The 14,655-nt window shown below is 39.3% G+C and overlaps 1 protein-coding gene across 4 annotated transcripts in view; it reads left to right on the top strand.

The window, feature by feature from the left end:
• Phka1 (phosphorylase kinase regulatory subunit alpha 1) overlaps positions 1-11,957 on the top strand; it is a 124,476-nt gene extending 112,519 nt beyond the window's left edge. For 2 of the 4 annotated variants that reach the window (XM_004660934.2, XM_004660931.2), the window contains 6 exons: positions 251-289; positions 2,531-2,581; positions 5,394-5,564; positions 6,796-6,849; positions 7,680-7,880; positions 9,684-11,957. In XM_004660934.2, the coding sequence (XP_004660991.1) occupies positions 251-289; positions 2,531-2,581; positions 5,394-5,564; positions 6,796-6,849; positions 7,680-7,880; positions 9,684-9,857 (690 nt within the window). In that variant the 3' untranslated portion in view covers positions 9,858-11,957. The remainder of the gene's footprint in view (positions 1-250; positions 290-2,530; positions 2,582-5,393; positions 5,565-6,795; positions 6,850-7,679; positions 7,881-9,683) is intronic. The other 2 variants (XM_045140046.1, XM_004660933.2) reach the window with 1 other exon arrangement.
• The last annotated feature ends 2,698 nt before the right edge of the window (positions 11,958-14,655 follow it).

Raw genomic sequence — 14,655 nt, 5'->3', positions numbered from 1 at the left:
AATTGCTGAGATATCATAATTAAGAATATTCTTAGCTGAGCTTGGTGGTGCACACTCGTATCCCAGCACTTGGGTGGCAGAGGCAAGAGGATTGGGAATTCAAGACCAGCCTCAGCTACATAGTGAGTTGGAGGCCAGCAGAATACATGAAACTCTGTCTCAAAATATATATCCCTTTGAAATCAGACTTTGTTGGAATAACTTGTTTTGTTTTATATCCTGAATATAATTTGGACCATTTATTTTTCAGGTGGAATTTCGTAGACTGTCTATCTCAACTGAGAGTCAGGTGAAACAATAAGGAATCTTTTAGCATTGTTTAATTGGTTTTTATATAACATGCATGAGCTTGTGGTCTTTTTACAAATTATAACAAGCCATGGAGTCAGTTGCTGGATCTCTCTTAAAACAATAATTTGTAGATAGCTTTTCTTTCTCTAACTCAAACAGTTGTTAATTTTAGGAGGAAAGTAACTTGCATCAGATAGCGAGAAATTGATGCCTAAACTTTCTCTTCTTATAACTAACTTGTCAGTTTAGAATTTTATTTTTAATTTTAATTCTATAAGCCTAGACTTACAGACTTTGACTTCTTGTTCTAAGAATAGGTATTAGAAAATACTTGATTAAGTAAAGGCTTTATTTACTTAAAAAAAAATCACCTGGGCATGGTGTCACACACCTTTTATCCCAGCACTTGGGAGGCAGAGGTAGGACAATCACCATGAGTTTGAAGCCACCCTGAGACTACCTAGTGAATTCCAGGTCAGCCTGAGCTAGAGTGAGACCCTACCTTGAAAAATTTGTTTTAAAAATCTATTTCCAGGTCTAATATGCAAAAGGTCCTGGAGTTGATCTCTGGCACCACAAAAATAAAAGAATCTTTTACTAGATTTTTGTCCCAAAATTAGTTCTTTCCATTGCCATGAAAGAGGTCTATGAAAGAAACTGTGGACCCAAAGAAGAAAAGCATCTAAATTAGACTGAGTTACCAATAGCCCCCTTTCTCTATAGGTGATAATGAATGACTTGCTGCATTGTGCAAAGAAATAGTCAACATAAACTTCAATACTTAGAAATTTGGGGGGCACCATTTGGTTTCAAGATCTGCAAGTTAAGATCTAACTTGGTCCCTTCTAGAAGCACTTGTAATGAAAAGCTAGTCTTCCTGCTTTCAAAGTAGAATTACAATGGCTTACATAATTAAAAACCAAAGAGGATCAGACTGGGTTACAATGAGACCCTATCTTGAAAAACAAAAAAAAAAAAAAGAGGGTAGGTGAAATGAAGGCTTTTTTTGGGAGGGGGTTGTTTTGTTTTACAAGGTAGGGTCTCACTCTAGCTCAGGCTGACCTGGAATTCATTATGTAGTCTCAGGGTAGCCTAGAACTCATGGTGATCCTCCTACCTCTGCCTCCCAAGTGCAGGGATTAAAGGTATGTGCCACCATGTCCTGCAGGTATTATTTTTTTTTTTTTTAGAGAGACAGAGGGAGGAGAAATAGAGAACTGGCATACCAGGACCTCAGCTAGTGCAATCTAACTTCATATGCTTGTGCTGGCTGGTGGGCATGTATGACCTTGTGCTTGCCTCACCTTTGTGCGTCTGACTATCATGGGATCTGGAGAATAGAACATGGGTCCTTTGGTTTCACTGGCAAGTACCTTAAGCACTAAGCCGTCTCTCCAGCCCTTTGTGGGTTTTTTAAGTGAATCTTAAACCATTTGGGAGGAGAATAAGCTAGTGCTTGACATTTAATTTGAAGTAAACTTAAGTACTTTTGTCAAATATCCTTTGACATTTATGCAACAGGAAGAACTAAGAAGGGGTCTTGTTTTTAAACAAGTGTTCATGTTATAACTTTTCCCAGATAATTTGAATAATCTGAACATTTTCCCATTTGAATGAGATAAGGACAGCATTCAGTACTGAGTAGTTATTTTATTTTGGTCAATCATTCTTGTTTTGGTTCAGAGTGGTTGGCTGAATATGTTACGGTATTTTTATAGTCACACAGTGTTATTCACAAATTCATTATATGCTTGGAATTTGAAGGCCACATTCCCAGCTAGGTTAATAATAACACTAAAACTTAATCATCCCAGCTACTTAGTTTTTTTTTTTTTTTTTCCCTACACATTCACTACCAAACATCTTCAAGGGAGCCATATCATTAGGACTATGACTTAGAAGCCTGGGGGCCTGAGATTTTATCATTACCGTCTCATTTTATAATATTGATTTCCGTCCTCTCCTGTATGTCTGACATTTTGCATTGTTCTAAACTCTTTTCTCTACCACTTGCCAATGCTTTAATTTCTGGACAAAGACATTTTAAGGCAGTTTTACTTATTTTATCATTTACTTTGACATTTAGAATAAAATCATTTCATCAGCTTTGTGATGATAACATAGTTGGCTAATTACTCAAATCGCCCATTCTTTTTGTTTACTAACAACATTTTTTAATGCAAGTAATGGATCTCTTGCCTTATCTCTTGTAAAATTTTATTTTCTCAATTTTTTATAGTCCAATGGTGGCCATCCCTCGGGTATAGATTTGATGTCACCATCATTTCTGGTAACTATTCTTGTTCTCTGTTCAAATCACAAATGCCTTGAATAAATATACTGTTGTATGCCTCATGACACACTACATAACTAAACAGAAAAGCCAAATAAGCACAAACCATATAGGGAGGAAGTCTGTTTTCTTCCCAATAAAGTAAGGAAGGGAATTCAGCTGTAACTTCTTTCCAGTTTCAAAATCAAATTCTCCAGGCATGGTGACATAAGCATTTAATCCTAGCACTCAGGAGGCTGAGGTAGGAGGATCGCTGAGAGTTCAAGATCATCCTGAGACTGGGCTAGAGTGAGACCCTACCTCAAAAAAAACAAAAAAATAAACAAACAAACCAAATTCAATTGAATAAGCATGTTTATTCATTTATTCTTCCAACTAATGTGCTGCATTATGTGTTCACTATGCATCAGACAGTGTATCACACAGCTATCAGCATCACCTGAAACTTACTTGAAATGTTAATTTTTTCTTCTTCAAGGTATGTAGTCTCCACATGGCCTCGAACTCATAGTATGATCCTCCTACCTCTGCCTCCCAAGTGCTGGGACTAAAGGCGCACGCCACCACGCTCTGTGAAATGCTAATTCTTAACTCACATCCTAGCCATACCAAAACAAAGACAAGGGATAGGCCCCAGCACTCTGTTTTAATAAGCTCTTTAGGTGATTCTTGTACACTTTTAAATTGTGTTTCTGTTGGATTATTCATAGAGGCAGATATTAAGAATTTAAACTAAGGGCTGGAGAGATGGCTTAGCAGTTAAGACACTTGCCTGCAAAGCTAAAGGACCCAGGTTCAATTCCCCAGGACACACCTAAACCAGATGCACAAGGTGGCACGTGCATCTAGAGTTCATTTGCAGTGGCTGGAGGCCCTGGCACACTCATTCATGTTTGAATCAAAAACTCAAAATTGCTGATATTTGATTTTGGAAAACAGCTTGAATTGTATTCTGTAACATACATGCCCTTTCTGTTTTTTTTGTTTGTTTGTTTGTTTGTTTTTTCTCTAGGATCTTGCTGAAAGAGAAACTATGATGAAAATAAGTTAATTGATATTTCTTCTACTTGAAAGACCTTTTCCAATAGAAATGTTTTGGAGCACTTTTCTATTTTAAATAGCAGTAGTTGCTGATTCAGGCAATGAGTTGCTATTATCTTAGAAACTATTTCTGTTATTGTTCATTTTGTATTTATTTCTGAGTCTAAGCTGCCAAATACTCATTTTAAACAATGGTTTCATCCTTCATTTAGTATATTTTTTTCCAGGTTCCTTATGTTGAAGTATGCATTGATACTTCACTCCTTTTTATTACAGAATGACAACCTATAGTATTGATATACCATATTTTATTTATCCATTCATCAGATGATTGGTACCTGAATGGTTTCTATGTTTTAGTTTTTATGAATACTGCTATGAACATTCATATTAGTTTTATGATTTTTCGAGGTAGGTTTTTTTTTTTTTTTAAGGTAGGGTCTTGCTCTAGCCCAGGCTGACCTGGAATTCACTATGTAGTCTCAGGCTGACCTCAAACTCATGACAATCCTCATACCTCTGCCTTCTGAGTGCTGGGATTAAAGGCATGTGTTACCACACCCAGCTCATGTACAAATTTTTTATGGGTTTATATTTTTATGTTTTCTTGGATCTTTTGTAAGAGAGGAGGTACTGGGATAATTGTGTTTTTCATTCTGAGGAAATGCCAAACTTTTCTAAAAAGGACCTGAACCAGGGGGTGAATGTACCCATTATGATTGGATTTGTGTATCCCTGTGGCTAATGATATGGAGCATTTTTTAATGAACCATATAGAAATTGTGAATGGACATATTTCCTCCATTCTGTGGGTTGCCTTTTCTTTTTTTGGGGGGGTAGGGTTTCACTCTAGCCCAGGCTGATCTGGTATTCACTATGTAGTATCAGGCTGGCCTCAAACTCACAGCCATCCTCTTACCTCAGCCTCCCGAGTGCTGGGATTAAAGGCATGTGCCACCATGCCCAGCTGCCTTTTCATTCTTTAAAAAATATATATATAGAGAGAGAGAATTGGCATGCCAAAGCCTTAGCCACTGCAATAGAACTCCAATGCTTCCACCACCTAGTGGGCATGTGTGACCTTTCATTTGCCTCACCTTTTTTGAGTCTGACTTACATAGGATCTGGAGAGTGTAACATGGGTCCTTAGGCTTCACAGGCAAGCGCCTTAACTGCTAAGCCATCTCTCCAGCCCTGCCTTTTCATTCTTAATGATGCTCTTTAAGGAACAAAAGTCAACAGAGTTCAGCTTTTCTATTTGTCTGTCTTATGCTACTCATGTTTTAGATGTTACAAGTAAGAAGGCTTTACTTAACCCAAGGTTACAAAAATTTAGGCCTGGGTTTTTGTTCCAAGAGCTTTATAGTTTTAATTCTTTAGGTCTATGATTATATTGGGAGGAAGCATTCCCCAAGATCACCTCTAGCCTCAGTGATTCACTAGCAAAAAGCACAGGACTAGCAGGTAGTTATACTCACGGCAATCATTTATTACAGCAAAAGGACAAAGAATATACAAAAATCAGTAAAAGAAAATGGTGTGTGGGGTGAAATATAGGAAACACAAGCTGAAGCTTCTAGAATACATTCCCAGTAGACCCATGTGGGGTTCCTTATGCAATGTGTTTTGGCTGCATATGTGAAATGTTGCCAACCAGATTAGCCAGTGTATACTTCATAATTCTATGATGTGTGTTTTTTTGGTTACTATGTGATAATCCTTTATTGGTGGAGTTTTTGATTTATGTTCTTTCTTCTCTTCTACCTAGTCTCCTGCAACCTGTATTGCTGCAAGTAGTGGAGTCTTGCCTAGTGCATGTGGCCAGCAGGCATCTAGAGATAGTCGTCAAGGTCAGTGGCAACGCCGGAGAAGGCTGGATGGAGCACTAAATAGAGTCCCAATTGGGTTTTATCAAAAAGTATGGAAAGTCTTGCAAAAGGTGAGAATAACACAAATTTACTTTCTTTCCTCTGTGGAATGCTGAGTGTCTGGAGGTTATGATATGACATAACTAGAACATCACTAATTATATAAAGATCAAATATTCAGATGGACAAAATCTAGAAAGAAACATAAAACTGAAATAGTTGATTTATTACTGTGGCTGTATTCATAATGTAATCTATTTCTATTATTGTTGTAATGGTGGTGTTTCTCAATTGGATTTTTAAAATCATGACATGTGCTTTAGGGCATAGCTGAACATTGTGGGATATTGTAATACATTTGGTTCTAGTTAAATAATCTGATGATAGTAAGCTCACTCTTGTAGCTGTTCTGAACTGGAAATGCTATTGAGCTGCTCAAAACCACATGCCACTACAGTAAAACAAGGGGAGTTTATATAAGTAGCTCTTACCTACAGCTTTTTCTTGGATGAAAACTAGTATACAAATACAAAGTATAATGATGCCAGTTGCTCAAAATAGTTGCTTTTTGCTTTTACTTTTATTGTTTTATTTGTGCTTTTTATTGTTTTGAGATAGGGGTTTGTTATGTAGCCCAGGCTCAAGAGCCTTCTCCCTCAGCCTCCTGAGTGTTGGGATTGATAGTGTGCTGCACCACACCTGGACCAAAGACTCTCTTGGTGTAACTAATATTTGTTTTTATTTCAAAATCCTATTTTTGCCAAAGATATATAAGGACACATGACATCATTATATTGGTACGCCAGGGCCTCCAGCCACTGCAATCAAACTCCAGACATGTGCACACTTGTGCACATGTGCTACATTGCATGTTTAAGTCAGTGTGCATCTAGCTTACGTGGAAGTTGTAGAGTTGGAACATGAGTCCTTAGGCTTCACTGGAAAGTACCTTAACCACTAAGCCATATCTCCAGCCCTTGTTTTGTTTTTTGAGGTAGGGTCTCGCTGTATCCCAGGCTGACTTGGAATTCACTATGTAGTCTCAAGATGGCTTCAAACTCACAGTAATCCTCCTACTTTTGCCTCCCAAGTGCTGGGATTAAAGGTGTGTGCCACCATGTGTGGCTAGCACTGAATCTTGATTCTTAAGAATCATGAGCCTATGGCAAGCACACATGGGCTGTAGGGCCTCTTGCTGGCCTGTGGTTACTTGATATATAGCTTGTGACTCATACGTAGTCTCCTTATAGCATCCCTATTGTTAGCTCATCCCTGGTAACGACATGGATTTTTGTTTTACAGTGTCATGGACTTTCTGTAGAAGGTTTTGTTCTTCCTTCTTCAACCACTAGGGAGGTAAGCTTCTGTCTGTCATGCTTATATGATGGAAAGCTTGACCACCACTGACAGGACTTGAGCCTAGGTCTTTAAAGTTCAAATATCTATGTCTTCTGTAGAGCATAAACTCAGTACAATTTTACCAAAAATATTTCTCAATGTACTTTACCCAAAATAAGTATATTTTTCAGTGCCTATTTTAATAGTATGTAGATATGTTATATAATTCACACACACATATTTTAAGCTTTACATAAATTTTTCCTTTATGTATGGTCATAAATGTATTTTTTTGAAGGAAAGCGAGAACGAATGAATGAGCATGGCAGGGCCTTTTGCCTGTGCAAACTAATTTCAGATGCATGTCCCACTTTGTGCATCTGGATTGACATTGGTCCTGGGGAATCATGAATCGACCAGGCTGTCATGGTTTGTAAGCAAGCACCTTTAGCTCTCTCTCCAGCCCTAGATTTATTCTTATAGATGTATCCATAAAGACTCATGAAGCTATTATCTGTTATTTATGCATTAATTCCCATGTTTAGGTTACCTCTAGTTTTATACCTGTGATTGATGCTACTATAAACACTTGCACATAGACCTTTTTTCTTCTTTGAAATATTTTCTTAAGACAAACCCCCAGAAATAGGATTATGGGTTAGACAGTATTGACACTTTTATGACTCTTGTTATGCATTGCAAAAAGAGTGAAGCAGTTTATGCTGTTCCATTAAAGGGGCTGAAGACATGCTTACCACTACAGTGATTTTACTACTTTTCAGAGACAGAGATTGATGTCCTTGGGCAGTGGGATCCTAGGAACTGATTTACTTTCATTTGTGTCACAGATGACTCCAGGAGAGATTAAATTCTCTGTGCATGTGGAGTCTGTCCTGAATCGTGTGCCTCAGCCTGAGTACCGACAGCTTCTGGTTGAAGCCATCCTGGTTCTCACTATGCTGGCAGATATTGAAATTCATAGCATTGGAAGCATCATTGCTGTGGAGAAAATTGTGCATATTGCTAATGATCTGTTTCTTCAAGAACAGGTAGGTATCTGGGTGGGGTGGTACCCATCTGTAATTATGGCACTCAGGAGGTAGAGGTAGGGGAATCAAGAGTTCAAGGCAAGCCTCAACTATATAGTGACTGGGAAGACAGCAGGAGCTATGTGAGACCCTGTCACAAAAAAAAAAAAAAAAAAAAAAACTTACATAGGTAAACATATAGATTTTTCAAAGAATGTTTGACATTAAATTGACTATATCCTAAGGTCCTCACAAACCTGGAGTCACTTTCTTTTTTTATATTTAGTTATTTGCAAGCAGAGAGAGAAGACAGACTGACAGAGAGAATGGGATACCAAAGCCACCAGCCACTGTAAATGAACCCTAGATGCATGTACTACCACTCTGTGCATCTGGCTCCACATGGGCATAGGAGAATCGAGCTTGGTTGTCAGACCCTGCAGGCAAGCACCTTGACTGCTGAGTCATCTCTCTAGCCCCATGGGTGTCACTTTTTTGTACCCTTGTCTTTGTAGTTCTTTTCTAGGCCCCATGTTTTAGTAGCTCTGAGCTTTGTTGCAAAACAAGTAGGCTATAAGATAACATATGTCTCCATGTACATTTATCTTTATTTTTATTACAGATTATATATGTTGGCTGGTTGATTGTGTAGGGATGGAATCAGGCCTACTGCATAGTAAGCAAGTAACCTATGTCTAACATACACCTCTAGACTATTTATGAATATTAATGGACTTCAGTGTGATATTTTCATAAATGCATACAGCACACACTGATCAAATCCAGCCTCTTTTCATCTGCATTCTCCTCCATCCCATGTGTTTTGTGGGATTTTTGTGATTTTTTTTGGTAGCAAAATTGCCAGGAATTCAAGAGGTATTTTGCTTTTCTGTGAAAAGCCCTGAAGCATAGCATTTGCATATATTTCCAATTTCTGGTCACAATAAAGCTTTAAGGATTTAATGGGAACTATTGGTAAAATACCCTTCTAAGACTATTAAGGAAAAAGAAAATTTGTTTCTAGTTTTTCTTGCTTTTGCTACTTATCTATGGGAAAATATTAAAATGAAACTGCCACTTCAACTTCTTTTTATTTCCTTGAAAAAATCTTCCAGGAAATTAACTGCATTAGAAATAAAACCTATGGGCTAGAGAGATGGTTCAGCAGCTGGGCTTGCCTACAAAGCCTAATAACCCAAGTTCAATTCCCCAGGACCCACATAAAGCCAGATGCACAAAGTGGTGTATGCATCTGGAGTCCATTTGCAGTGGTGGGAGGCCCTGGTGTACCCATTCTCTCTGTCTGTCCCTTTTCTATCTCTCTTTGAAAAAAAAAAAACCAGAAATACAAACTGTTTATGGAAAGTGTTCCAAGTTCTGGCTGGATTGAGTGGGAACACAAAGTGAAAGGCATGTAGGTTGTCCACAGGAAAAAATTGAAAACCTATAATAGACATTTCACTCTCTTAGCCACTGGGAAAGCAAAAGCAAAGTATCCAGGATTTCCTAGAACAGTCCTAGTTTTAAATGTTTTGGATTGTTATCAGTCCATGTATAAGAAAATCTGATTCATTGTAAGCATAGATCCTAGCGTTGGAAAGCAGTCTTTTTGAATTTGGAGGTCTAATGACAAATGTATGTATAGGAACTCATTTTCATCCTTCTGGGTGTAACTCTTTTTGTGATCTCTTCCTGACTCAAAACCATAGGAGCCAACTAATTGGTGATGGGGAGGATGCTAAGTTATACTCATCAGAGATTTCTTTAGTAAGATTGGTAACTTTTCCTTTCCCCTGTGTTTTCCTACCCTTCAAAACCAAACAGAAAACCCTTGGCGCAGATGATATCATGTTGGCAAAGGATCCGGCCTCTGGTATCTGTACTCTTCTGTATGACAGTGCACCAAGTGGCAGGTTTGGCACCATGACCTACCTCTCCAAGGCAGCTGCCACATACGTGCAGGAGTTTCTGCCACACAGCCTCTGTGCTATGCAGTGAAGGCATCAGGTCCTGGTGTGTGGGGATCCTTCCAGCAGCTGGTGTGTGCCTCAGCTGATTGTGCATGGAACTGAAATGTTAATGCCTAATCCCCAATGCCCCCTTTCCTACCCCATACTCCCAAGAAGAGAGGAGTTTTCTGATAATCTCTCTGCTTTAGAACAGAACCCTTACCTGGACTCTGACCTGCAATGTATGTAGGTTCCACCGGGCTGTCAATTACTGCCTGTACTGCCTGTGTTTTTATTCTGTAGATGTGCTACCAACTTAGTTTTATAACCCCTGTTTGGGGAGAAGGTATTATTTATAACTTATTCCTAAAGCTTTTTTTTTGTATATGTGGTTTTGTTGTGTAATATGAGTAGTGTGGGTGATTTGGGTCATTACTTCAAGAGACTTGACTCTAAATTGTTCAAGTTTATGCTGCTGTAAAGTGCCTCAGAAAAAGAGAACACCAGATATATCATGGTTTCCTTCCTTACTCACAGGTTGCCTTACTCTGAGTGGTGAAATAGTTTCTGTATAGACTTATTGTCTCTTCTGCTGTCCTTTTTTATCTGCCCACAGTGCCCACTTTGGTGAAATATTTAAAAAAATGCAAACTCAACATATATAACTAAAAATTTCTCTGTTAATGCTTGAAATCACATTTTATGAACATTGCTGCTGCTGAGAGACATATGTAAGAACATGTGGAATAACCCAGAGAAATGGATCAAGGAGCCTAATTCCAGAGATGGAGGGAAAAAAGATACATGGGTAGTGTCTTATATTCAGGGAGCTAAGAGGTATTAGAGGTGGGTTGGTTCCCTGAAGACAGCATTGTACAATGTATCCTTGCCTCTGATGAGGGGAGTTGCCCACAGTGCAGAGTGTCTGGGCCAAAGAGGAGTCCAGCAGCCCAGTCTGACTGCTCTACTAGCCCTCTTTTCCTGTGTTTTGGTCTCTGCCTCACTTATATACTCACTTTCCACCATATCCATCCAACCCCTTGCCCTGTTGCATTTATTCTTAAACTCTTCCAATTACATTTTAACTTCCTAATTCTGGTATTCATATCCCTGAATATTTTAGTATTTGTTCTGTGCCAATTTGTTTCTTATAAACACCTGTATGGATCTAAGTAGTGAAATGATATATAAGTAGTTTTGACATGTCTGTATACCTATCCGTATGAACATTTGAAGGACTGAGTAACCATGTAAGTAAGAATGTTGCAAAACCAGGTCTGGTGATGCATCCTTATAATACCAACAGTAGGGAACTTAAGGCAGGAGGATCATGAATTCAAGGGTAGCCTGGACTATGTAGTGAGAACTAGGCAAGCCTCAGGTATTAGACTGTGTCCCAATAATTTTTAAAAAGTATGTGTATTAGAGAGGGTTGTAACTGTCCTCAAACTCAAACACAAAGAATGATCAAACAATCCTTCAGCCCTCTTCTCTGATCCCATGTATATGCAGCCATGCTTAGCCAAGAGTTCTACCAATTTTCCTTCCTCTGATTTGTTGGTAAAGACATGGTCAGGTTCCCTGTTTGTACTCAGATCATTTCCTACTGCCATCCCCTTCTTTCCCTCAGATTTTTAGAGGTTTTCTCCAAGAACACCAATGGACTTGGTAGGGATAATGGACTCTAAACACTTCTCATGAAACCAGTAACAGAAAGTCTTATGTGTACATTTAATAAGTCCTTGCAGTAGGGTGACAGAAAACAAATGGTGGATGCAAAGAGAAGATGGCTCCCTTTTTCAATACATCTCTCGTAGCTGGAAACACACAGTAAATAGCTTTCTGATTATGATTTTCTAGTCATTTTAGAAGGGAATGTATAACCTGTTCTGAAACTGTGTGCCATTTCTCTGCCTGTAAATGTGCCCCAGACACAAGAAGCACATCTGGAGCACCACAGGTGAAGGCAGCACTCCTTCCTGTACTTGTCTACCTGCACTGACACTGGTATTGGCTGTCCTTGTGATCCTTAGACAGCGGTGTTTAATGTTCAGAGCCACTTCTCTTCAGAGTGATGCAGAAAAGGCATTCTGTACTTTTTAAAAAGCACTTATGTTTTGAAAATAAAGAACAAGAATTTCCAAGTAAATAATGTCTGGTGTCAGTACATAGAATCTTGCATGTGTTTTGGAATTGGAAGTATTTCATGATATTATGTACTGTAATTATATAGTACACTCAAAGTTCATTAACCATGTAAAAAAGTATAGATTGTGTATTATACATTATGTATTACATGCCATGGCTTAAAAAATCCACAGTTTTATTGTTCAACTATGTACTTGAACTAGGCTTACTAAATTTAAGCAAGCTTATTTTCTTTTATTAATTAGAAACTATTTGAACACATCATGTATTGGTAGCATCATTTCCCTCCTCCCTGCCCCCACTCCACTGAGAGCCCTTTTCAGTGGGATTACTGATATTCACCATGGAATTGTGAATTAAGGGTTATGAGAGCAGCTGTCAGTCATTGTTGGGGTCAATGTCTCTGATATTCCTGTCCACCCTGTAGCCCTTACATTATTTTTACCCACTCTTCTGCAAAATTCCCTGAACCTTGGTGAGTGCACTTTAAGACTACTTTATTGTTGAGCTCACAGCAGCTTCTGGATTTCTACTTCAGTGTGTTTTTAGTATCCTCAGTGTCACCTGTGCATCTGGCTTACATGGGATCTGGAGAGTCAAACATGGATCCTTAGGCTTTGCAGGCAAGCGCCTTAAATGCTAAACCATCTCTACAGCCCTACTGAGCATTTCAATTTTGTATAAATGCTACTTAAAACAGTTTATTCTCATAATAATACTTACAATTGTTGCAGTCAGGTTTGAATTGCTGGTAGAAATCACCCAACCCAGAGCAGCTTGTGGGAAAAAAAAAGGTTTATTTTGGCTTACAGGCTTGAGGGGGAAGCTCCATGATGGCAGTGTAAACAATGGCATGAGCAAAGGATAAACATCACCCCTGGCCATCATAAGGTGGACCATAGCAACAGGAGAGTGTGCCAAACACTGGCTTGGGGAAACTGGCTATAACACCCACAAGCCCACTCCCAACAATACACTGCCTACAGGAGACATTAATTCCCAAATCTCCATCAGCTGGGAACCTAGCATTTAGAACACCCAAGTTTATGGGGGACACCTGAATCAAACCATCATATTCTGCCCCTGGCTCCCATAAACTGATATCCATACATGATATAAAATATAATGCATTCAGTCCAACTTTAAAAGTCTCCAAAGTTTTTATCCATTCCAATGACGTTCATACATCCCCATAGTCCAAGGCCTTTTAACTGGCCCATAATTCCAAAAAATCCCCCCAAAACCCATAATGACATTCACACTGCAAAAGATGGCATTGGGCATAGCAAAGAAATATTCAACCAATATAAGATTTAAAACAACCAGGGCAAATATCAAATTCTGTAGCTGCAAGACCAACAACTCTAGCCAGTGACAAGTCTCTAATTCTAACCAGCAACAAGTCTCTGGAGTTCCAATTCCACCCCTCCAGCTAGGCTACTCATAGTCCTGGAAAACTTCATTGGGGCAGGCAGCTTTCCTTAGCAGCCATCTCGTGGTCCTGGCATCTTAACTGGGTCTCCACTGCAATCCATGGTTCATTCTCATGGCCCCATGGAGTCTCCATGCAGACATCCAGCAAACGTGCTTCACATTACCCATGACCATTTCTAAAACACAAGACCGTGTTGCAAACTCAATGTCCCTCTCTTTCCTGCATTTCTTTTTTTTTAATTTAATTTATTAGTTTTCTTTTCAGCAAATACAGGCAGTTTGGTACCATTGTTTAGGCTCATCCATGACCTACCAACTCCCAATGGCCCCTCCTTGTTGATGTAAATGGGTGCACTATGGAGTAAGCCCACAGTTACACAATACCAGGTAGGGTGCCAGTTTGTTAATCCATGGGGGAGTAAAGCAGACTTTGAAAGAACAGGACATTCCTTGAGCACTCAGGCCCCTTCAAAAGAGTCTACATTCTTCCTGTTGCCTCAGTGCAGGTCAGCTGGCCCAATCTCAATATTTGTAAATCTCTCAATTTGCAGATGAATGGGCAGCAGTTTAGGCTCAAAGATTTCATTTTTTCTGTACCATATCCCTCTGCTCACACCAGTTCTTTTCTATGCAAAGTAACCCTGCACAACTTCTCAGGACATGGGCATAACAGCAAGCTTCCCACACAAATTGCTAGCCCAGTCCAGGCAAAGCTCTTTCTCACCCTCATAAGCCAAACCTCACAGTCCATAGTTCTTACTGCATTCAGGTCTTTCAACTCTGACCAGAATAGTCCAGCAAGCTGTACTTAAAACAGAACTGCAAGGTGTCTCTTACACCAAGGTTTCATATCCTTCTACATTCCTCTTGAAAATCCGCTACAAAAGGCCAAAGCCACACAGTCAGGTGTCTAGCAGCAATCCCACTCCTAGGTATCACTTTACTGTTTCAGCCAGGTTCGCATTGCTGGTAGAAATCACCCAACCAAGAGCAGCTTATGGGAAAAAGAGGTTTATTTTGGCTTACAGGCTCAAGGGGAAGCTCCATAATGGCAGGGAAAATGATGGCATGAGCAGAGGGTGGACATCAACCCCTGGCCAACATTAGGTGGACAATAGCAACAGGAGACTGTGCCAAACACTGGCTTGGGGAAACTGGCTATAACACCCATAAGCCCTCCCCCAATAATACACTGCTTCCAGGAGGCTTTAATTTCCAATTGCTATCAGCTGCCATCAGACTAGCATTCAGAATACCTACGTTTA

The sequence above is a fragment of the Jaculus jaculus genome, chromosome X (genome assembly GCF_020740685.1).
Source record: "Jaculus jaculus isolate mJacJac1 chromosome X, mJacJac1.mat.Y.cur, whole genome shotgun sequence".
Lineage (NCBI taxonomy): Eukaryota > Metazoa > Chordata > Mammalia > Rodentia > Dipodidae > Jaculus > Jaculus jaculus.
The sequence above is the reverse complement of the archived record's forward strand: the minus strand, read 5'-3'. Positions and strand labels throughout refer to the sequence as shown.